The following is a 24,786-nucleotide window of genomic DNA, read 5'->3' on the forward strand; positions in this document are numbered from 1 at the left end:
GCTATGGAGGAAAGCCACTTAGCCAACCACTCCATTATTTTAGTGGTATAAATAAACAGCAAGGACAAACTTGAAATGCATGTGAGGAAAGAAAATAGCAATGATTCATACCAAACTATTGTCTGAATAAACAATAGCAACTATGGCAATATATGTGATACAAATTAAATCTGAATAAAGAGAGCAGAGTGCAAAGAGTGTTTGTTTTGCCATCATCTAACTATATTCATTTCTTCTTTGCCTTATCAGATTCTTGGCTGATGATTATTTGTCATATCAGATTCTTGGTCTTCTTACTGTGAATGTCTGAATTTTTTTCTTCTCTGTTAGTGCTAATGAGTTACATTGATGTATATTTTTAAGGCTGTCGTTCAGTCTTTGCCAGTGTCAGTATTATTGCGAGGTGTGTTGGCTGACCCAGTAACCCTACTGTTTAGGTAGAAATGCTGTGATGTGAAATAATACACAACCAATAAATACATGCTTTAAGTTATTTGTAACTTATTTCACTGTGAGTAAGAAAGGTTAATATAAGAGAGACTTGATGCAGAATTGATTATGTGCATTATGAATATATGTCTCCTAGGATATATTTGCACAATACAGAACAGAATTCTCCAGTCAGCACATGTTGGCTGAGGAATTCTGGGAATCAAAGTCCACACATCTTAAAGTTGCCAAGCTCCGCCCACCCCAGCTCTGGCAAGGGGAAAAAAGTTCCGATACGTCGTGACACGTCTTGTGACGTGGCGAGTTTGACACCCCTGATATAGAGGAATCTAGCTAAGAAATGTGCTTAATATATGCTCCTCCAAGCATACTTTATGATGTACAGTTACCAATATAATGCTAAATATAATACTAGTTTTAAAATCTTCATTACCTCTAATAGTTAACTAAATAGTTTATTAAACATAAACTTGTTATATTCTCCATCATTAATTGATTGTAATTGGTATTTTCTTCTACAAAAATAAGAGCCATCTTCATTATTTGTCATCCAGAGAAGGAATTATTTACAGGCACAAAATCATAAGTTATAGTTATACTTTTCTATAATAGATCCTGCCTGAACTTAGGCCCATACATATTAAAATTAGAGATAACTTTCCTTCCTTCCTTCCTTCCTTCCTTCCTTCCTTCCTTCCTTCCTTCCTTCCTTCATTCATTCCTTCCCCCAAATAGATTATTCAACTGGTTCATTCTGTTTGACCCAGGGCAGAGGAATAATAGGAATCTAGTTATTTTCTTTAATAGCATACTAATTGGCAGGCCAATTAATCTGCTCATCTGTGAAAGGAAAATATATTTCAACAAGTTCTGTTTCCAGAAGTCACTCTCAGTAGTAACATTATACTGCTCTTGTTTTCTTCCAACTCCGCGACATGGTCCAATACCTCTATAGTGGCATAGGTCAATTAGTGGGCAAATTAAGTAATTATTAGCCACTAATAATATCAACTGGCATCATTAGTCTTCCTGTTTACCAGCAACTGTTATTTTAATGCAAGGACCAACTAAAAATTAAGGCACCCATTTTATCATGCTATCTGCCTTCAAGTAAATTATATTAATTGGATATGGCTTCCACCAAATATTTAACCTAGGTCTGATGAAATATAAGATATGCTTCTTGCTGATTGTAGAAGATGTAAATTTTAGTTTGCATTGATTTATGAACATAAACAACAAATTTATCTAGCTTTTACAAATGCAAAAATATCAATATTGTATGTGTTACTGGTTGGTAAGTCAGTATCTTTACTTGACAGAAAAACATTAAAATAATTTTACTGATTGGCTAATTTTATGTGAAGTATGCACATACAATATAGATTTATAGGTAGTCTTTTATCTTGGTTTAGAATTAATAATGGACTATTGATGTTTGTTGTAAGCATTTTAAGATGACATCTTCAGGAAAAGCTGTTGCATGGCTCATTTTTCTTTTTTAAAAAGCATTATCATCAACATTTTTGTTCTCCTCCTAATTCTTACAATTGATTTCCTTTTTATTTTGGAATATTTTATCTTATTCAAGCTTTTGGCCCTTGTTTGAACAGTTTATATCCATTAGATGCTGTATTAACTTAACCTCACTGATTTCATTGGATATGTTAGTATATCAAGATGGTTCTACCTGAGGTCAATATTTGCTAAAAAAAAATTGAAATAATATATTTAAAATACACCTTAAAATTAGGCTCGATTAATATCATTTTGGATGATACGCAATAGATTCTCAAGCTAGTCCTTTTTATTAATTACTTAGCATAGCAAGAAAAAAGAGTATTCTCCCCCTTTCCAAATTATAATTGTGGAAACAAATAAGGGAAAATCAGATAGAATATGAACTCTAAACATGTGCAGATTATTCAAAATCCACCATTTCCAATTTACTGCCTATTTTGGTCCATCAGTGGAGCGTTTTTTCTTATTCTCTGTTTGAATGTTAGGGTTCTAGTAAAAAACAAAACAACAGACCTAGTGAATTTGAAGTCTGCCTATGCTAAATATGAGGCTGTTATAAAAGAAAGACTTTTTGAGAATTCTGTTTTTTTGTTCTGAGAAACAGTCATAAATATTGTTATTAGCAAAACAGAAAAGTTAGAAAAAATCTGTAAAATCCAGTAAAAATAATATGAGAGCTTATGAAAGCCAATTTGGCATAATGACTAGAAACTAGGACACCATGAGTTCTAGTTTTGCCTTCTAGTCCTACCCATCAACAACTTGGTGATCTTGGACCAGTTGCTTTCTCTTAGTCCTAGAAGGAGGAAATGACAAATCTCTTCTGAAAAACCTTGCCAAGAAAACTGCAGGGACTTGTCCAGCAAACTTTGACAATCAGACACAGAAGAAAAAAAATGTGGCTATAATTCTTAACACAGACTGGAAGTAAATATACATAAGAATTTTATTTCCATGTGTGTTGCCAAAAAACAAAACAAAACCCCATCTTGTTGTGACTCACAAGGGTTGTGTTAAGTAATGGGTCAAATGTAGGTGTGGTTTGTTGAATAAGCATAGTAAGATCTAAGTTATTATTTATAAGCCTTAATGCGTGATGCCACACAATGCTGAGCTAAAATCAAAGAAACCACATCATGGCTTATGAATGAGGGAGCAAGCTCACAAAGGCTGTTATGGAGTGTTGTCTATTCTGCCACAGCGGTAGCTCATTTTGTGCTCATTATGCCCACATTTGTCAGCTTTGCAAGAGTGAGGCTTTCAATCTTTTTCACCATCATGTGCTATAGTTCTTCCAAAGGGTCTTTGAATATGCTGTCATACAGTCCAGATTAATTTAGTTCCACCTGTTGTCTATTATAAAAAAGAAGGTTGGAAGGATTTCCAGGAAATCCATTTAGATATATATCCATTTTTATATCCTTAATCTTTTTCACTCTGATTTTAAATTATTAATGCAATGGATCTTCCTTTATTTTTTTTTCCAGAAGTGTATATTCTTCATAGTAACATCATTAAGGAAATTAGATTAATCATATTCACACTTATATTCAATATATTTCCAAAATCTAGCAATGTATTTATTGATTTGATAGACAAGTTCAACTTCTACATAAATGTTACCTTCTGCTGGTCTCTCAAAATAGTCCAGGGAGCATCTATGAGATTACACTGTTGTATTGACTCATGAAACTTCTGATATAAATTTGACAGAAAGAAAGCTGCAGACACAGTGCACATTGTATTTGTGAGCTACATGGCAGAGAGAAGAATTAGTCTCCTTGATCCAAGTCAGAATTGTAGCCATCATGCTATCTTCGCTTTTGAATGGAAAATGTTTCTGGTTTTCCTATGTTCAGTTTAGATTCTATTTGTCTCCAAACTCTCATTATGGACTGAATGAAAATTTTAAGTCTCCACAATGTCATTCAGGATCAGTGAAAGCTAATTGTGTGAATATATGTACTTGGCAGACAAATAGGGCAATTGCCTATTTTCATTTACAGAATAATTCTGATAAAAATAACTTGCCTGGAGTTATTATTTACTGGCATTAATAGTAATAAAACCCAGTAAATCTCACGCATCCAAAGTTTGCCTGGTAAGCATGAAAGAGATGTACTATACCTTTAAAAAAATCAGTAGCAAAATATATTGCAAGATATAAAAACTTACTGAAGAAAAAAGAAGACAATGATTATACAGTAAATAAAAACCTAGATATAGTGAGCAACATGAACAAAAAGTGATAATTAAAACTAACAGGATAAACAGAAAACAAATGGTACATTAACTATAAGTAGTGAAAAAAATAATAATTCAATTCTTACATTTATTATTATATGTAGACTATACGAAACTTATTAGTTCATCTTCTCACTTTCCAAAAATATATAACGGATCCATTCCTTAACATCATGATGGTATTCTTTCCTCTTTGCCATACCCCAGACTCAATATAACCAAACCTTTTCATGAGATAACAAATTATGTGTTTGAAATATAGTTTGTCACATTAATATATTTAATTATATTATTTCTCCCAAAAAGTGTATTGAAATTTGTTATAAGGCTATAGCAAGTCAAAAGCAGATTATATGACTTAAAAGAACTTTTGAATTTTTTTCAATGTCAACATGAAAAAAATCTAATACCCTTCCCTTTTTCAAAATTTTTTGAAGCACCCAATAAGCACAAACTATTTTTGATGAACTATGTTCATTTTTAAATTATAAGAAGTGTATTTTATGTTTCTTAGCTGCCAGACTTCCTGATTTTCAAAAATTGAATATTCCAATTCTTCATTCCAAAATTCAGCTATTTACTTTTTAATCATTGCTATATAGCTGCACTAGCTGCTTGTAGACTTCTAGGTGCAATTCAAGGTGCTGGTTGGTGTCTTTAAAGCCTGTCACTATGGTTTCAACTCATCTCTGCAGATCTGGCAGGATGTGCAAGTTATGGGTCCTCTCCGTAAAACAATGTCATATGATGATGTTGAAGGAAAAATCTTCACCAGGGTCCAGTCTAAGCCAGGAATAAACAACATGGCGACTGCTTTAGAAAGAAGGTGGTTGTAATTTATTGAAGAGGAGAGCCAGACAGAAAGATGGGTCTGGAAAAAAGAGAGAGCACATATAGTAGGGATGGATTTTCATACCTCCTTGGGCTTTTGTTTGGAGTTGTTACTGTGTCGTGAACTTTGACCTGAGTCTGAATGTGCCTTTTTGGTATTCTGATGGTGGTGGGTTAATCTTATTATGTCCTGTCTTAGAGTTTAGGTGGTATGTAGATTTTAAGGGTCTTTATCTTCCTGATCTCTTCAGCTTCTAGCTGGAGGGCTCCAACCTTCCTGAATGGATTATTACATCTGCTTTTCTAAAAGCTGTTTTCTGTTGAATTGTCTGGCTAGGGTGTATGTGTGGAGAAGTTTTTAAAGATCTTCTCCATTATTCCTTTGGGGAAATATATTCTGCCTTTTTAATATTCCCAAAAATATTTCTTTTCTCTGGATTGTTCCCACAATGGGATGTTATCAGTGAATCTGCTTAATGGAATAATTTCCCTCCTAAGATTTGGATGACTCTAACCCTATTGCTCTTTCAGAAGGTCTATCTAGGGTCTATCAAGATCATGTTCCTTAATCTCTATAGATAACCATACATATATGGGATAAACAAACAAACAAATCTTATAGCATTGAATTGTTGGTTTCCACTCAATTGAATCCACACCTCTTATGGATCTTAAAATTACAGGTACTTTATATGCTGCTAGAATTGCCAGCCATAATGTTTAATCAGTATATGTTTTATCTGTATATATTGCCAAGGGAATAATGTGGGTTAATCACATACAACTTCTCCAAATCTTTAAAACAAGTACTTTTTTTTAAAGAAAACACTGATTAAAAGTGCTGGTCCCTTATTTAGCTTAAGTTTTCCAGCAAAATGACCTTCCTGCTATTTTCAAATTTGATTTCATTACATAAATTTCTCATGTGATTCAGGATCAAAACATAACTGCTTATTTATTAATAATCAAATATGCTTGGCAGCTTTCAAAGCAGGAAATGTAGATTTAGTGGACCTTAAAACTTGCCAAGATTTCAAAGGTGGGTCTAAAAATTGGCTCCAGGAAGAGAATATTCATAGAAGGTCTCATTCCAAAATAATGCAATTTAGATGTCAAAATAAAAGCCAAATGTTATGGTTGAAAATGTAGTAAATTTCAATATTAGGTAGGCAGTTAGGCCAAGAATATTTAAGGAAGTTTACTTTGCCATAAAAAAATCTTATTAATTTATAAATTTGAATAAAATAAATACAGGAATCTCTGTTAAATATATATTAATCTTATGCTATGCATATTGATAAGATTAATCTTGCTCCAAATTTTAATGGAAATTATATTTACTAAATTTTTTATATTAGATTCAGATTTTGTGATATATTTCTTGAATATTTTTTATAAAATATATTTTATAAAGCCTATACAAATTTCGTACAATAATCTACTGATGCAGCAGATCCTAAAGGAAGCACATTAGACTTTTTCCAGATAATAGCAAAACCATATTGCTCTAATACAAATTGGTAATGAGGTTGCATAATCATCAAGAAGTCACACAGTTAGCAGCAGATAAGAAAATAATTATATTTAGCATTAAATGCTACCACATCCTTAATATCCTGAGACTCTCTAATAGAAGGAACTACTGCTTCAATAATCAAACTGAAGATTAAAGGAGATGGGCAACTTTGGTGGGTGCTGTGATATGATATAACTTGATAGGTTGAGAGATTAATCCATCCATAATAATACATCTTGTTACCTGTTTGACATGGAGAAGAACTTAATTGGTGAGGAACTTAACTTCACCAATTACTACTTACTTTGCATCAGTGGTAAGAAATGAATTGTTAAAGTGTATGGAAAATATGTTTTTTATTATAAACATTGTACAGGCATAACCTTTTTGATCAATCTGTGGTACTGAATCAATTGGACAGATTAGTTCACTGAGCTGAATGTTTCCAAGTGGATTCAGACATCATGTATATGCACCTGTGCTTTAATGGACTGGATCAATCTAAATCCAATCAGGTTCAATCCAAAGGTTTAGCCTAAATTGATTCAGACATCTGAATTAAAAGAGTCTGATTTTCCAATTGATTTTCTGAATCCATCCAGATGTTTGAATTGAATTATACCCAATTTGCACATCTTTAATAAAAATAACTAGAAATTGCCCTTTTGGTGTTATGATATCTAGTAAACTATTACAGTGGAATTCAATATAATTTGAAAAACATACATTATGTTTGTGTTTATAAAGAAAAAATAATATACTTTTCCCCCTAGGTATCATTGATTTTCTTGTGAGTCCACATCCAATTGCCAAAGTACTGCGTGATCATTTGGTCTTCAAGATCGCTCCTATGCTTAATCCAGATGGAGTTTATCTTGGCAATTACAGGTATGAGAATGTAGTATAGGAATACTGATATACTTGAGTTAATTAACTTCTACAGCAGTTATTTGCAGTGCCAGAAAATAGGAAAGAGATTTTAAAAGACACATGTAAGAAAGATAAGAAAATTCCAGATCAGGTCTATAAAGCTAACCAATTAAGTTATGCTTACATATTTTGAATATAAGATTTTTTTAGTTTGCCTCTTCATCATTCCATTCAAAGTACTTTAAAGCTTAGTGAATGGATAAACTCACCAAAATCTAAAATTATCCATGTTGTAACATCTTCTACTTGAATGTGGAGATAAGACTGGCCTCTACCTTGATATTCTTTCAAAAGGCCCTGCAGATATGGTTTTGCCAGCAGACCTGGAAACCCTGGGGTGATATAGAATACATTGAGGGGTTTTTATGATTGTTATTGCCATGTGTGTGTGTTTTTGTGTGTTTATGAAGATGCATTTTGTTTTGTATTTGGAGTTTTATTTCTGTAAGCCATTTGGACTCACCATGAGTGAGTTGGGTGACTATATAAGTTTTTTTAATAAACAAACAAACAAACAAACAAACAAACAAAGCTCGTTACTCAATATACAGTTCTGGTTATTGTAAGACTACAAGGGATAGCTTCAGATATTCAGGAAAAAAAGCCCATAGTATCTCTCAGAAAGCATAAGTATTTTTTCCATCATTCTGATGTGTACCAAGCCCATTTATTGTAGCATATGAGCTATCCCACTCACTTTGATGTTATTTGTAAATTGGATAAGTATTCCTTCATTTTTCTTCATCCTAGCCATGAATGAATAAATAAGCCAGCCCATCACTGAATTTTTATACTTTTCTTCAGTTTAGTGGCATATCACTGAAGAAGCTTGTTTGAGAATACTTTGGAAGGTCTGTTTTGAAGCCATCCAGATCACACTTACATATCAAATCTAACACCTAGGCTAGACATTTCTGCACAAATTACCTTTAAATGTGAAACAAGCATTATTTGTTTCAGTCACAGACTCTCATTTTGAAATAGCATGAGGCTATATAAGGCCCATATAAGGTTTTGAAAAAGAGGTGAGGTTGACTTTCAGTTAGTTGTTCAGTATCTTATTTCTGATCTTTATATATTCAAATGTCTCTGAGATAGGGTCTATTATTTGAATGGAATAGAATGGAATGGAATGGAATGGAATGGAATAGAATAGAATAGAATAGAATAGAATAGAATAGAATAGAATAGAATAGAATAGAATAGAATAGAATAGAAATAATGTATCAATATTTGTAGAGGTAGAAAATATTTTTTTTCCTACATGCCATTCCCATGTTCTTTAAACCTCTAGCTGTCTCTCCCTCTCTTGAAACTCCAAGTGAAAAGCCCAAAATGTATCAAAATATATCAAACATATCTGGCCCATTGTCATCAATGAGTCTAGGTATTGCAGAAAGAATCACGTACCGGTACTTATTGAACCAATGGCATTGCATAATTTTAGCTTCTTTATCAGATGCTGGAAATTCTGCCATTCTGAACTAAAAGTACTGCTAATGGGAAAGTATTAGAAGTATTGTTTTCTACCTTATTGTGTACAAAAATGCCTAATGTAATTAATAACTTAAAACGAATATGGTACATTGCACTGCCTATTATTGTAAGAGGGTTATTACAGTCTTGATAATGTGAGTATGCCATGGCTATTAAATAATTCACAGTAAGGTTTCACTGTTGAATATTATGATGATGATAATGGTGATTTTAAAATAAGTTCTCAGCAGGTGACAGCATGTTTGTCTTGGCTTAGAAGCCCCACAACCCGACTCCAGTTCATATGACCTGAAAATTCTAGGGCTGTAAACCAGTTTGGGAAACTGAAAACATCACAGAAGATGAAAATGTTAAAAAAACCTCCAAACATCTTGTTAGGGAGTCTCTGAAGTCTCAAGCATCAGTTGCAACTTGGAGCAGACTTGACTTTTACTCTGCTTGAAAGTCAAAGTTTGTAATCTGAATGCTAAAACTCAAATAGGATGGTGTTTCAGTGTGATTTCAATTCATCATTCCCCTTTTTTCTAGATTTGTCATTTTTTGTGTGAGAAATATCCTCACTAAATTATATGGCAATGTCATAACTAAGCCAGTTATACCATTTCCAGCAGTTATGGAGTTGATAGGAACATAATTTACTATGTCATTCATGGCAAATTTGAATTCTATTCTTACATTTAATGGGCATCACTGTGCTATGAAATTATTACTTTGGGGAGATTCTTGGGAGTGCTAATTCTTGCATAAAAGCAGAATTCTATCAATTCTATGTCCATTTCTCTTCAAGTGTATTGCATAGGGAGAGTTTTACAATACATAAGAAAAAATGAACTGGTTTGATGCAAATGCACAATAAACATTTGAACATAATAACAATAATGAGCATGAATACTTGGAGTATTGCTGAAAATTGCTTCATGTGAAATACTCAAAGAAATGGAGAAAAGGGCATATTATTTTATAAAGATTTCCCATTGATAGAAGTCTTGTGAGATCATCTGTTAAGATTAAAATGTTAGGATGGTTGTTTATGGCAATGAAATATAATTTTTGTTTTTTTCTAAAAAGAAAATTCACTGTTGATGAATAGTTCTGAGATCTTTTGTTGAAACTGGATAATGATAAATGACATGCCTACATTGATGATAAAAGGTTGACTCTGTTGGACATCCAAAGAATGAAAGCTGTCTATTTAAGAAACAACAAATTACCATATCATACATGATAGTAATTTGTAATGCGTTGTGATCAGGGCTTGAAAAGACAAAAAAAGGAATTTAATTTGAGACCCTTGGAAGCTGTGTGCATGGCTCAGGGCTGAGCCCCTGAAAGGAAAGTGCAATCTATGATTTGCAATGGACCACATATGATTATGAAAATAGGCTTAAACTGATCAGACTGATAAAACAGGCTTCTATCAGTGAAATAACAAAATAACATTTTTCCCTAATCCTTTGTGACTGCTACACTTCAAGGAAGAAAGTTGCTTTCTTCAGACTTTCAATATTTCCTGGCAGTATAGCATTAATACCTTCTGGATATTTTGTGATACCTACAGCCACAACAGATAAGGCAAAGAAACACAACAAAATACTCTTGATTTAAAAACTGCACATCTTGAGGCCAGGGTTGAACTCTCCTTTATCCTAAGCTTGCTCTAAACTTGTCACCATGTAGCTGAAAGAGCGACATCTGTTACTGCAGGCAAGATGCCTGTAATGGTGCCATCTTCAGCTTAGATTAGTTCCAATTTGTCATTTTCACCTTGCAGAGATGAGAGACCCCCAGATGGCATGGAAGGTAATATGCTTCTTAATAGTGGCAGATCTCTGCAGAAGCGCCCTTGAAATTCTGTGACAAGGCAGTAGCCAAAAAAACAAAACAAAACCAACAACAACAAAAAAAAAACCAGCCCCCCCAAAACAGTCACTCTCCACTCTATTCCTTCTGAAAGCTTTTACAGTCAGAATCAGCTCTGTTAGCAGCTCCTGGTCTGTTCCACACTCTTTCATTATTGCTTTCACTTACTTGCTGTGACAGTGAAACACACTGGGGAAGTAAGATATATATATATATGTTAATTATAGCGCATAGGTTTGTCACATCTCAAGCCCGGAACTTCTTAAGAATGTTTGCTGGTAGGCAAAGTTTTCTTTCAGTATATCTCAATATGGCATTCAGAAGTAAGTGAGGCTGAGGGGAAAAGTGCTCAGCAGTTGATTTCTAACAATGGAGATAGAGGGGCCTAACTTTTCTAAGGGTCTTTTTCATCCACTTAATTATAGACAGCAGTTGCCCAATAACCATATTAGAATGGAATAAATGGGAAGGAAGTCTCTGAGGTAGGAGGCAATTAGATGCAGAAAAATAGTAGAGAGGATGAAGGCAAGGAAACGGAGCAAAAGGCATTTGATTTTGTATGGATTTCCCAGGAATCACAGAGTTGGAAGAGGTCATTTTGACAAGTAAGTTACACTATATGTTCAGCACAGGAATTCAAATCAAAGCATCCCTGACAAGTGTTTTTCTTGAAGGTAAAAAAGGGAAGCCTGCCATGTCTCCAGGTAATGTGTGCCTCTGTCAAAGTGTTCTGCTAAACTATTTTTCTCACATCAACCAGAATTTGCTTTCCTATTATTTAAAGTCTGTTATTCCATATCCAGCATGCATTGATCATAGCTTTCTTCTCTTGGGCAAATCTTTAGGGCTTTGAAGAAAACTATGGTATTCTTTCTCAGGAGTTACTAGACAAACATTTTGTCCTGGAACTGGTGTGAGGTGAACACCCTGTTTTGCTGAAATAATGTCATGGGGAGAGACTTACAAAAGACTCATATGTTTATATGTCCTCACTATACATGGGGATGGGTAACTTCTTTTTCAGGGAAACTGACAAGTCTGGGCAGAGGGGAATACAAACTACCTGGGGGTTGGGGAAATGGGCCTATTCCTTTGCATACTTTATTTGTCTTGTTAAAATAGAGGGGGGACATTTGTTTATTTATTTCCTGCTGTTATTATTTTTACAAATAAGTCAAGATGGCGAACATCTCAAACACACCTTTCTCCTCTTATTTTCTCCACAACAACAACCCTGTGAGGTGAGTTGGGCTGAGAGAGAAAGTGACTGGCCCAAGGACACCAGCTGGCTTTCATGATTAAGGTGGGACTTGAACTCATGATCTCTTGCTTTCTAGTCTGGGGCCTTAACCACAATTGCTTAGGAACTCTCTCCATTAGAAAAATGAAAACACATTTTAACTTCGCTGTTCCTAACTAAATCTAGTTGATTTCATTCATATGCTATTGTACGTGCAGATGTGGTTGAAAACAAGCGAAAAGAAGGATTTTTTTAACCCAGTTATCTGATCTATCAAGATCATTTTGCATCTTAGTTTTGTCTTTTGCAGAGTTAGCCATCCAGCCTAATTTTGAGTACAAAATTCCAGTCATCTAATTTGAAATCCAGATCCCTTTTGTTTTAAGCTTAATCTATTTTATTATTATTTTTTCCTAGGTAGAAAAAAAACTATTTTCCCCAGAGCAGTAAGCATGGAAACAGTATCAGCCTAGTCTGGGAAATAAGCTACAAATAAATAGGTAAAACCTTGGTGCACAGGTCAGTATTGTATATTGCTCAGAGATTTTGTTCCTCAAAAGGCAGCTTCACAAGGGAGAATAATAATACCCTCTGTGCCCAACCTGAAACCTTCAGCAAAAAGGGAAAAGAAGAAGAAAACAGAAACAGTCCAGTCTTTTCCTAGCTAGAAGTGAATTTGCTATTGGGTAGTAAGCCTACCAGACAGAGATAACTGAAATAATAAATAATAATTCAGAATCCTCTTATTTTGTATGTGAAAATAATACGATCCTTAGGTGAGGAATCTGCCGTGAGTCTTTCCTTTTTTTTCTGAGTCACTATTTCCCTTTCATCTGTTCTTTACGTGCTCTTGGGAGAATGTGCTTTCTCCTTCTTTACAATCTGGTAGAGACGGTGAATACTGATGAGCAAATGTCCTGCTAGGAGGTTGCTCCAGGCAGCCATTTGCTAGACTTATTCTTAGGAAGTACTTAATGTGCCCAATTAGTTGGGGAGAAATGATGGAGAACCAATGTTAATAAATTCAACTTCATACTGTAGAAGAGAAGTGCCTCTGTGTTTAACTTTGTTACATGGAATTGCATTCAATTTTAATGTTTGCTTTTATTGAAATCTAGGGGCTGTGATTTTGAAGAGATAATTTGGTTTTATTTCTAGGTTCAAATGGAATTGCATAGAAAATTTGACAGGCGCTATTAGCAAATCTAAGAAGGTTGTAGCTAGAAGTTTGGAAGCGCACTATAGACATAGATATTCCATCTTATCTTTCCTGCTACTAGACCCTTGACTTTATAATTCACATTTCAGTTGCTGCATTAACCTTAAAACTAGTCAACAACAGCTATAAACCAAGTCCCTATTTTTCTCCTTCTCTTTTTCTGTATATCAAAACTCCATCACTTCTCTTTTAGTCAATACTTTAATATTGGGCAACAAACAATCATGATTTTTCTAATCATGGTCTATGGTCAAAAAGCCAGAGAAAACATGTGTTGAAGGGTTGCCTATATTCAGAGAGCTCTACAGACTTACAAACATAAGCAGTCCAATTCTTACAGCATCTTAGTATCTGCAAACAATTGAAACAAACCAGTCCATACTGAATTTTCAAATGGAATCAGAAGAGTTGGAGAGAAGGAAAAAACATGGTATCTGGAGCTATCCATCATCAGCACACAAACTTTATCTTTGTCTTTCCATTTTTCCTTACCTTAAAGAAGCAACATTGAACATTGATTTAAGAAAACTTTAGACATTTATAGTGCAATCCTGTGTAAATGTACTCAGAAATCAGTTGCATTTCTATTGCTAAGTACTTCAGTCATAAAGCATGATGTTACGTGACCCCATTGCTTAGTGACAGTAATCCCTGCAGTTCTTGTTTGCTGTGATTAAGCAAGGATTATGGGTTGTTAAATGAGGACCACCTTGCAACTTCCTGCCCACTTCCTAGCCAACCAAGTCTGTGAGGAAACTGACGGGAAGTTGTAATTCCCAGGTGGCTCATAAACAGACTGTCAAGCAGGTAAATGTGGCTGCTGTCAGGTGAAGGAGAATATGCTAGTGGTGGCTGGCAAGGTGCAGGGTGAGTGCAGTGGAGCTGAAAGACCGTGCAGTAGAGTGCACAGATAGCCAGCATGGGATGGTTTAGATGAGGGAATAGAAGGTGAACTCATCAAATTTGCAGACACTTAACCGGAAGGATTAGCCTACACTCCAGAAGAAAGGCTCAAGATCCAGAGGGATCTCAACAGATTTGAACACTGGTCCATATCTAACAAAATGAAATTCAATGTTGAGAAAAATAAGGTTGTACACTTAGGCAAGAAATATCAAATGTACAGGTATGGATTAGGTGAAACCAGGCTGAATAGCAGTAACTGCGAGAGGGGTCTCAGAGTCCTAGTGGACAGTCACTTAAATATGAATCAGCAGTGTGCTACAGCAGTCAAAAAAGGCAACACAATCCTAGTTGCATTTACAGAGGACAGAATCAAGATCATGTGAAGTATTAGTGCCACTTTATAAAGCCTTAATAGGAACACACTTAGAATACCCCATCTAGTTTTGGTCACCTTATTATAAAAAGGATGTTGAGACTCTGGAAAGTGTTCAGAAAAGAACAATAGAGGAGCTGTAGGCTAAAACATATGAATAATGGTTGAGGGAATTGGGTATGTCTAGTCTAGTGAAAAGAAGGACTAGGGGTGACATGATAGCAGTGTTCCAATATTTGAGGGCCTGCCACAAAGAAGAGGGGTCAACTTATTTTCCAAAGCACCAGAAGCAAGACAAGAAGCAATAGATGGAAACTAATCAAGGAGAGAAACAACCTAGAACTAAGGAGAAATTTCCTAACAGTGAGGGCAATTAACCAGTGGAACAGCTTGCCTTCAGAAGTTATGGGTGGTCCATCACTGGAGGCTTTTAAGAAGGGACTGGACAGCCACTTCTCTGGAATGGTATAGAGTCTCCTGCTTGAGCAGAGGGTTGGACTAGAGGATCTCCAAGGTCCCTTCCAATTCTGTTATTCTGTTCTGTTCAGTGGGGCTGGGAGAAGGTACACGCGGTTCCATGGCCTAGTGAGGATGGGGATGGCTACTGCCAGATGCGGGAAGATACGTGAGGATGTAGGAAGCCCCAGAGCCACAGATAGCAAGAGGGTCCAGAGCTGTGGCACCTCTTTGCACATGATTGGAATGGAGACCCCAAGGAGGGTGAAGAAGCCAAAGGTCAGCTAGGGTGGCAGGGGAGTAGTTCAATTTTTTATTATGCGACTGTGGGAGTGCTGAAATGGTCATAGGTTCAAGGACCAGTTGCAAATCTATTTTCTCAGCATCATCATAACTTCAAACAGAATGAATGGATGTTATGTAAGGACCACCCATAATCCAATTACAGACACATGCAGATCCCATCTGTATACACTACATATGTGATAGCAAATAATATCAGACTTAGTATTCTATTTTATTGTACTGAATTAGTTTGATTAGGCTGTAAGGGAGCAACTGGGCCAAAATCATCTAATGAGCTTTCATTGCTAAGGATAGACACCTCTGTTGCAAGCCCTTTTCTCTGTTTATTCCACATTTTACCTTCATTTCATTTCATATACTAGCAATCATTTATATAAAGTCAGAAAAAGAGAATATCTAAGTGACAGAGCAAAGCTCTTAATGGACCTTTTTTTCCTATTAGGCATCTGTCAGAATGTATACTATCATTATTATTTATGTAGCACCTTAGAGTGTATAAAACTAAATAATCACAAGACTATGAATAAACGCATTTGTATTTCTGAGCATAAAAATCTATAATTACCAAGTACAGGCACAGTATAACTGCTATTTAATGTCCATTTCTTTTTGTTACCATAGAAATGAGTCTGGAATAGTTACCTATTAATTTCTCATTCTGATACCTTGCTCATGTATTGCCGAATTACCATAGTAATTGCCTATTAGTCATCAGAAAATAATCATTTATCCTAAAGGTATCTTGATACTCTGAAATTTCACTTCAGATTTTTTTTTTTTTTCAGAATTGATCAGTGCACACATGGGCCCATCTGCTTTTCCAGAAGCTGAATGAAAATCAGTTATCTGAAAAAAAAGGCAAGATGGGGAAAGGGAGTCATACTATGGGTAGAGCATTATATTTTGACATGGGAAACACCAGATAAACACCCAGTTGAGCTGTGGGAAGTCTTATTAAGCTTCATGTCTCTCAACCATAATATTGACATGTTTTTCTTTAACATAATCCAGTCCTTTCTATGGCAATAGACAAGATGCAATAGGTGGAAGCTAATCAAGGAGAGAAGCAACCTCGAACTAAGGAGAAATTTCCTGACAATTAGAACAATTAATCAGTGAACTACTTGGCTCCAGAAGTTGTAGATACCACAACAGGTTTTTAAGAAGAGATTGGACAATGATTTGTATGAAATGGTGTAGGGTTTCCTGCCTGAGCAGGGGGTTGGACTAGATGACCTCCAAGGTCCCTTCCAACTCTGTTATTCTGTTATAGGGCAATGCAACATTTTTGGAAGCTATGGCAGAGTATGTGCCTTTTTCATGAGATAATATAGTTAGCAAGGGACTTAGGAAGTTTATTTATAAGTGTAAGAAATTATCTGACACCTTGGAAATAGAAAGACTAAAGCAGCCATGTTGACTCAATTTTGGTGTATGTCTTCATGTGGAAAAACATACCTAGAATATTTTGTTTTAATTGATCCCCTCCAAAATTTTTGACTAAACTGAGAAATATTAACCAGGGCCATTTATTCAGCTCTACTCCCAGATTAACTAGATTTTGGTTGAAAATTATTATAAATCAAAATAATCTATGTGTGCAGGAATGATTTTTTACTTATATGTCTGCTTTCACCAGGGATTTTACTATTTTAAGATAGTTTTAAGCCATTGCTTTAAAAGAAATCATTGTAAAATGTTTGTCATTCTTTATTGTAAAACAAATATAGCTTGCAAAAGGATCCCAACTGCCTAACATGGAAAATGCTTTTTATATTGATGCGGTAACTGCTCATTTAAACCACATTACAGCTCCTGAGTATTTTTCAGTTGCTATTGATGTGACAAATTCTCTTACGCAGCGCACTCTACCAATCAATGGTGTTTGTGCGTGTATGGGTTTGTGTGTGCACACTTTAGCCACAAAATCTTGCATTTTGCAATGTCAATTGAATCTGAACCTCTTTAGCAGTACTAAATAAAGCATTTTATTTTTGCTTTGCTTTTAGTGCAAAAATAACTAATGTAATCTAGTTTGTAATAAAGACTGAGCAATCTTCAGATAGTGGTAAGCTGTGTAGGAATCATGTAGTAGCTAGTTTTAGTGTGATTGCTTCGTCCTTCACCATGTAATAACATTGATCTGAAAACACAAAGTAGCCTGTTATTCGTCTCCAGAGCAGACTGTGAAAGGAATCATAATGTGAAATAATTGAATTCATACTTCTTGGCTAATATCTGCCATTATTTCCCTAGGAATGAAACATGGTACACTTAAAAAGATAAATCTATCTGTTTTCCATTTAAGTAGTTTTGTTCCCGATTACTGCTTGGGAAGACCTTTGGTCAAATTCTAATCAAGAAATGGTTTAATGAATAATAGCCTTTGCAGTTTCAAAACTCATGGGGAGGGCAAGGGAGATACATTTTCTTGTTGCTGAACACTAGTTCAAACCTGGCACCAATTATATCTTCCTCTAACAAACACTTTCAGTCTTCCAAGGAAGTACAAAATGTCTGTCAACTTGAATGTTGTACTTCATTTAGGGTGGTGTTTTGAAGGCTACACCCATAAAGTAGGGAGGACTAGGACCACTTTGAGGAACAGGGGTTAGGAGTTTCGAAAGCATAAAATGTGAAATGAACACTTGCAAGGATTAAAAACTCATTTCACCCTTTAAACCCCCTTAAAGTCCCCTGCATGCAAAAGTATGAAGTTGTTGTCCTTTCCACCACCATTCTGGGTAAGTTCTGGGGCTACAAACAGGAAGCTTATATATATCTAGTCCTGATTCCTATTGCCACTGTAGTCAAATTGATGGAAACTTGCACATGTCATACCCATCACATAATGATAGCTTTCTATGAAGCATTTATTCTATTTGAACACTGCATAGGTTTTTAAATTCCCTTCTTGGCTTTCATTGATCTTTCCAACAGTTGCTTTCAACTTTTGAAATGCCTTTCAGAATGCTCTTGCATTCTGATTGAATGCAAGAGCATTCAAGGTATTGGTGTGATTTAATAAACTCTTTCCATAATGTAGTCTCCTTAAATAGGGAATTTGCCACTTTGCTAGATTTGCTGCCAAATGCAATAACAACAATATTTTTCTTGAAGCATTAAAAGCTATCACACAAAAAGCTAAAATTTCAAACAGCCTTCTTTGCATTTTGGAGTTCATGTATCCAAATGTTCAATGCTTCTGATATTCCACTTGACTGTATTTTCAATTCCACTGCAGTTCAGTTCCCTCAAAACAGTTGTAGTCTGACTACAACGGAGATGAGATATTACACATAAAATCATGTACACTCTCTAACTGATTGGAAGTGGAAAAAGGAACTTAATTTACTAAAGCCTTCTGTATGCCATACAGGAAGTAACAATAGTTCATTCACATTCAGGAGGAGCAGAGATGAGTGTACTACCCTTGTTCCCCTTGTACTGTTTTGCATTGGTAGAGGGTAGCCACTAGTTATGGAGGCTGCTCATAAGACTGAATAATTATGGCCCTCATTTCTATGCACATTGATTTTTACCCTTACCTAGACCACCATCCGAACAGTCTGTCCTACCCTAAGCTGTGAAACACCCAACCTTAGAGATAGCTAACAATTCAAATAGAAGAGAATATATGTGGCTCAGAGCTGAATTGTGGCTTTATTGGTGGTCTTTGAGTTAGTTGTTTGCTTGTAGACGTTTCATTATCCAACTAGATAACGTCAATGCTATTGAGTGTGCTGTTTGCTCCTGCCAGTGTTGATGGGAGTTTGCTTTTCTCTTTGTAGTTCCTTGACAAGGGTATTGTTTTCTGCTTGATTGTCTGGTGTTGATTCTCTCCTTATCTGGAGAGGATGTGTTCTGGCCTTTTTATTTATGTCTTAGTTTTTTAATTATTTCTTTTGAAAAAAAACCCCACCCTCCCCTTTTATGACCTTCTAGTCTCTATTTGGGGTAGAGTCGGATTAACTGGATGGAATTGAGCATTTACTGGCCAGATGCCCTTCCTGATGCCTACAGAAGTTCACAGCAGATATATTTTCTTTGCATTCTTGGTATTGAACTCCCAACCTTCTGAGTGGGAGGCAAGTGTCTTCACCACTAGGCCACCACACCACTCTTAATTATTTCTTTGGAATGATATCTAAATATAGGCTAGCATGGATATGATGATTAAAGTATAACATATTTTATGTATAAGAGGAAAAGTCATAGTTAGTTTCAGATAATCCTTACTTTATTTTTCTCTCTGCTGCTATTTTTTTTCTCATTTTTTCCCTTATCAAACAGTGCAGGAAGTATATAATTATGGGGGGGGGGGAAGAAACCACTTAATAGTAAATGGTCAGTGAGCAGAAAACAAATAATTAACACAATAAATAAATAAAATAACTAAATTGCCAGCAACCTTGCCAGAAGGTCAATGATCTTCATGTCAATTTATTTAATCTTGCAGGTGAATTCTTGAAAAAAAGGTAAAAAATAGTTTGACTTTTACTTATTTCTTAGACCTTAGATATAACCTCTTGTTGGATGATCACTTTTAGCAGGTATTCTTCTGCTTATTATTGTTCCAAGACCTTTCTTACTTTTGCAAACCTATTTATGTCAAGCCATAATTTAGTTTATGATCACTTTTATAAGCAAGTGAAAAAAGTATTGAGTTTCAGAATGATTTAACTCCAACCATGCCATAAAAAGGGGCAAATTTAATCTAATTTGAAAGTGGCCACAAATCCATTGAGATGAATGTCATATTGGAATGCTCTTCCAACATACTATTCTTAAGAAAACAAATAAGGAGAAAGCATTTTGCATTTTTGCATCCTCATAATAAACCAGAAGGGAACTGTGTTTAAAAAAATTGCAAACAAATTAACTCATATTTATCCAGCTCCCAAATGGAATAAAAATGTGGGATATTTTTGCTTTAAATAATATGCTAAATGATCCTATGGGAAACCAATAATCTGGTTTTCAGTAAGAGTTCAGGTCCAGTCCTGGGACAGAAATAGCATTGGTCAATGTCCCAGCATTTGGTGAGTCCTCTGGGTGAATATTATTCCAGAGCATAGGAAAGAGTTGTTCAATTTCCCCTGTCCCCTTTGGGAGTTTTGACTCACATCCATTGATTACCATTGTTTCACAGGATTGTTTCTGTAATTTGTTTTACTACTGTGGGAAATTGGTTGTTCTTAATACTTTGAGATATATATTATATTGGTTTGTTAATATAGAAAATCACTCAGAGTGGGACAGCCTGGAAGTACACACACACACACACACACACACACACACACACACACACATATACACACACACATATATAGGCATCCGTGGATGGGGGAATACATAGCAAAGAGGAGGCGGCACACTTGGATCACGGTTGTAAGAGACGGAGGAATTTGACAGTGGGAGCAAGGAAGAACTGCACCCCCCCGAAAGCATGGTGTCATATACACGAGGATGAGGGGGGAGGGGAACAATTACCATCAACATGTAAAGGGAAAAGAACTCCCTCTGCCCCTGGGGTTAACAAGGAGAACACTTATGGTAAAACATGGAGGGGATATGGGAAAACATCATACATTGACGTAGGTAATGCATCTGAGATACAGCACGAACAGCTGGGTCCAATAACACATTCTAGAAGCCAGATACAGGCTGCTAACATCATATAAAGGCTCTTTCCCAGTGACTACTTTTAAAGCCCTGATGATGTTGGGTGATCCCAATGAAAGCTCGGCTCATTAAATTTTTTACTACTTTCCTCTTGGTGATCGGTATTTATTGGTATATATATATATATATATATATATATATATATATATATATATATATATATACACACATACTGAGGTTTTTGCGGGTGTTTGTATGTAGGTCTTTGGTTATTCGGGTTTTCTCCCGCGTCAAATTGGAAGTGTCTTGGCGACGTTTCGATGAAGTCTCATTCGTCATCTTCAGACTGGTGTTTTCGGCTTCGTGCTCCTATAAACACACACACACACACACACACACACACACACACACACGATAGATAGATAGATAGATAGATAGATAGATAGATAGATAGATAGATAGATAGATAGATAGAGATAGAGACAGATAAACAGATAGAAAGACAGACAGACAGACAGACAGACAGGCAGGCAGACAGACAGACAGACAGATGTTCTATTTACTAAGAGGCTTCTCTTTTACTCCTGAGTGCCTACAAATCAATCTGCACAGATTATACAATAATAGCAAATCAAATAAACTCAAGAAAAAGATATGGTTTATGAATGGGTCTCCTTGAGCCCTCTCCAACATCATCTTCCACTTGTCTTCTCAGATGAGATGAAACTGAAATTCACTTGACCTGGATCTTGTTTCTATAACCAAGAATTCAATTATTGTTGATTTGTACCCCACCTTTCTGTCTATCAGCTGGCCTGCCAGCATCAACAATTTCAAGATGCATGGTTGGTATGAACATTTCATTGGAAGATGTATTATTTCAGTTTCTTGGAGTTTGCAGTTCTTTCTTTTCTATTTAGTAAAAAGATAGGCCAGTGCAATCATAAATAAACAGATTTGACTAGAGTGGTTTGGTGGTTATGAATTCCATGCCATGACAATTGTATTGCACATCTAAAATGAGCTTAAATCAAGAACAAATTAAATGCATACCAAACACTGAAAAACCTGTTTGCTTGTGCTTATTGCCTAAGCCTTTTTAAAAGAAAACAAAATTTATAGATGCTTACTTGAAGTAATGAAATAACAGAACCATTTATAAATCATTTTTAAAATAAAACCTATTAAATGTTCCCTTGTGATTTCTAGAATAGCTTATAAAGTAGAAAGTGAAAAATGACTTAACTTAAAGAGGAGGCAAAATAAATAGAAGGATTGACATGGTTTGAAGAACAAATACAATCATAACTGCTTCAGATAATTTAACAAATGTGCTTCTGAACATCTTTATTACAATTTTTTTTGCGGATTAGAAATATCATAACAGTCTTTTGTCAGAAGTCTTTTCATAACAAAATCTTCACCATCCCCTATTCTTTCTTCTCTAACTTTCATACTATCCAATTAATTTTCAAATGACTTTGTAGTGCAGCCAGGACACAGAGACATTGCTTGGAATCACTGGGAAGCCACTGATAGTATTAGAGAAGTCACACTGGGAAACAGGGCTCATTTAACTACATCAGAATAAAAGAGAGTTTCAAGAGCCCTTAAGCTCTTGGGTTCATTGATTAGAACAAGGTTACTAGAGGTGCAGTTAATTTATGCTTTTCAGTTTCATTCCTTCTATCTGCCTCTGAAGAACATCCCAGAAACAGATTAATCTGCTTAATCAGCTCTGTGCATATTGGCATGTCTTCCTGTTTCTTTGCCATAAACAAAAATAATGGTTCCCGCTTCACAAAGTTCTTCCCTGCCATTAAGTGACTGTTTCTATAAACTCAGGAACAGTTATTCAGAAAAGATGAAACATTTCCAAGAACAAGGTAAAATTGGTAGTCTAAATGTGGAACAAAATACGCACCTGTGTTTCTATGTGTGTCTTCCTCATCCCTCCTGAAAGTAAAGATAATTTTCTACAGCTTTTGAAAAAAAATATGAGATTGATTTCCCTATTTTTGTGAAGAGGATGTTTACCTTACCTAACTGTACCCAGAGGCTGAGGATTTCTCCATCTCCATATTTCTTTAACCTCATAGAAACAAAACGATGCATCTGTTCATAGCATTCCAAGCCACAGTTGCAATTCTTGGGAAACTTCATGAAAATTATGCTATGTATAGTTAGACAGTCATCTTGGTAAGTAAGAAAGGAGGAAATGAGACAACCTTTTCCCCACCATAACAAAAAGATCCAAGCACTCTGAAAGCCACTTTGATTAGTTAGTTACACCAGACTCTTTATGCTTGGCCCATTTTTACATTATATCTGTACCTAATCCTTTATTTTATAACCTCTTCATCATTACAGTCAAAAGCAAACAACCCTTTTGTTATGTCCCGAGCCTTGCAAACGGCTCGGGCGTTTGCAGGCAGTCCCGGGCAGGTGCAAAGCTGCCCGGGACCAGACAGGCTGTCGCCAGCGCCGTGTGCATGCGCGGGTGCTGGCGCGGGAAAAGTAACCCATTTACCCGGGAGTTGCCTATATAAGAGGCTGCGAGGCGTTTGGGCGAGGCTGAAGCCATCTTACTGTAAGCCGAACGCTGAATAAAAGAAACTGAGAACTCCAGCTGCTTCTCGTGTCTGTTTTCCCGCCACGGACTCAACACTGGCGACGAGGATGGGATGCCTTGCACTACCTGGAAAGGAAGAAGTGTAAGCTTACCCAAGGAGTCCTGAGCGGCGAAAGAGGAACAGCGTCGACTCGGCAGCTGCCCGCCAGTCCGGTGCGCATTCGGGGGTAGGCTGGCTGATAGACCCGTCTCCTGAAGATCCGAAGATGGCGAAAATCGGAAGGCTTTCGGAATTCGACGTCTCACATACAGAGCGGTGGGAGTCCTACGTATCCAGAATGGAGAACTACTTCAAGGCAAACCAAGTGAGGGAAGATAGCTTGAAGGCGGCCACCCTGCTTTGCGTTTGCGGCCAAGAAGCCTTCGAAATCGCAGAAAACCTTGCAGCACCTGTCCCAGTAGAGTCTGTAAGCTACGCAGACCTGAAGAAGCTGCTGAAGGAGCACTTCCATCCCAAGGTGTCCGTTATCTCATGGCGCCACACCTTCGAACAAAGGGATCAACGGTCCGGTGAGTCAGCCAAGGAATACATCACCGCGTTACGGAAGGCCGCCAAGCCCTGCGAGTTCAAGGACCTTGAGGAACGACTGAGGGACCGATTCGTGTGCGGGTTAAGGCATCGCGAGCTACAACAGAGACTTTTCGCAAAGGAAGAATTATCCTTCCAAGACGCCTTAAGGGAAGTCACCGCAGAAGAAGCAGCAGGCGGCGCCGTCAAAAACATGCGGACGATCAGAAACAGTGCAGAGGGTGCGTCCGTGCACCAGGAAGACGTCCGACGAAACTCCGAGGAGGATCCGGACGAGGAAGTCGACCGTCTACACCCCGCGAAGGAAGAGAACCAGAAGGGACGCTCTTCGGCTCCGCTCAAGTGCATCGGCTGTGGAGGTCGCCACAGGAGAACCGACTGCAAGTTCCGCTCCGCTACCTGCCGGGCATGCGGTAAACAAGGGCACATTGCAGCTGTGTGCCTGGGCCGACGAAAGGCACAACCCCAAGAAGAACACCTGAAGGGTACCAGATTCCCCAGCCAGAATAGGGTAGGTTTTTGTGCTTCGCGAAGAAGCATCTGTAGAACAGGCACACACAAGCCCATGAAGAAAAAGCTGTCACTCAACGTGAAGCTACAAGGGGTTCCATTATCTATGGAACTAGACACAGGGTCTGCCCTGTCCATCAT

At 36.6% G+C, this 24,786-nt stretch overlaps 1 protein-coding gene across 1 annotated transcript in view; it reads left to right on the forward strand.

Annotated features, from left to right (window-relative positions):
* AGBL4 (ATP/GTP binding protein like 4) overlaps positions 1–24,786 on the forward strand; it is an 891,909-nt gene that overhangs the window by 614,783 nt on the left and 252,340 nt on the right. Inside the window, exon 8 of the mRNA XM_039319949.1 lies at positions 7,336–7,450. Coding sequence (XP_039175883.1) covers positions 7,336–7,450 — 115 coding nt within the window. The remainder of the gene's footprint in view (positions 1–7,335; positions 7,451–24,786) is intronic.

Source organism: Crotalus tigris, unplaced genomic scaffold, assembly GCF_016545835.1.
Source record: "Crotalus tigris isolate CLP2741 ecotype Arizona unplaced genomic scaffold, ASM1654583v1 scf7180000023617.9722795, whole genome shotgun sequence".
NCBI classification, from domain to species: Eukaryota; Metazoa; Chordata; class Lepidosauria; order Squamata; family Viperidae; genus Crotalus; species Crotalus tigris.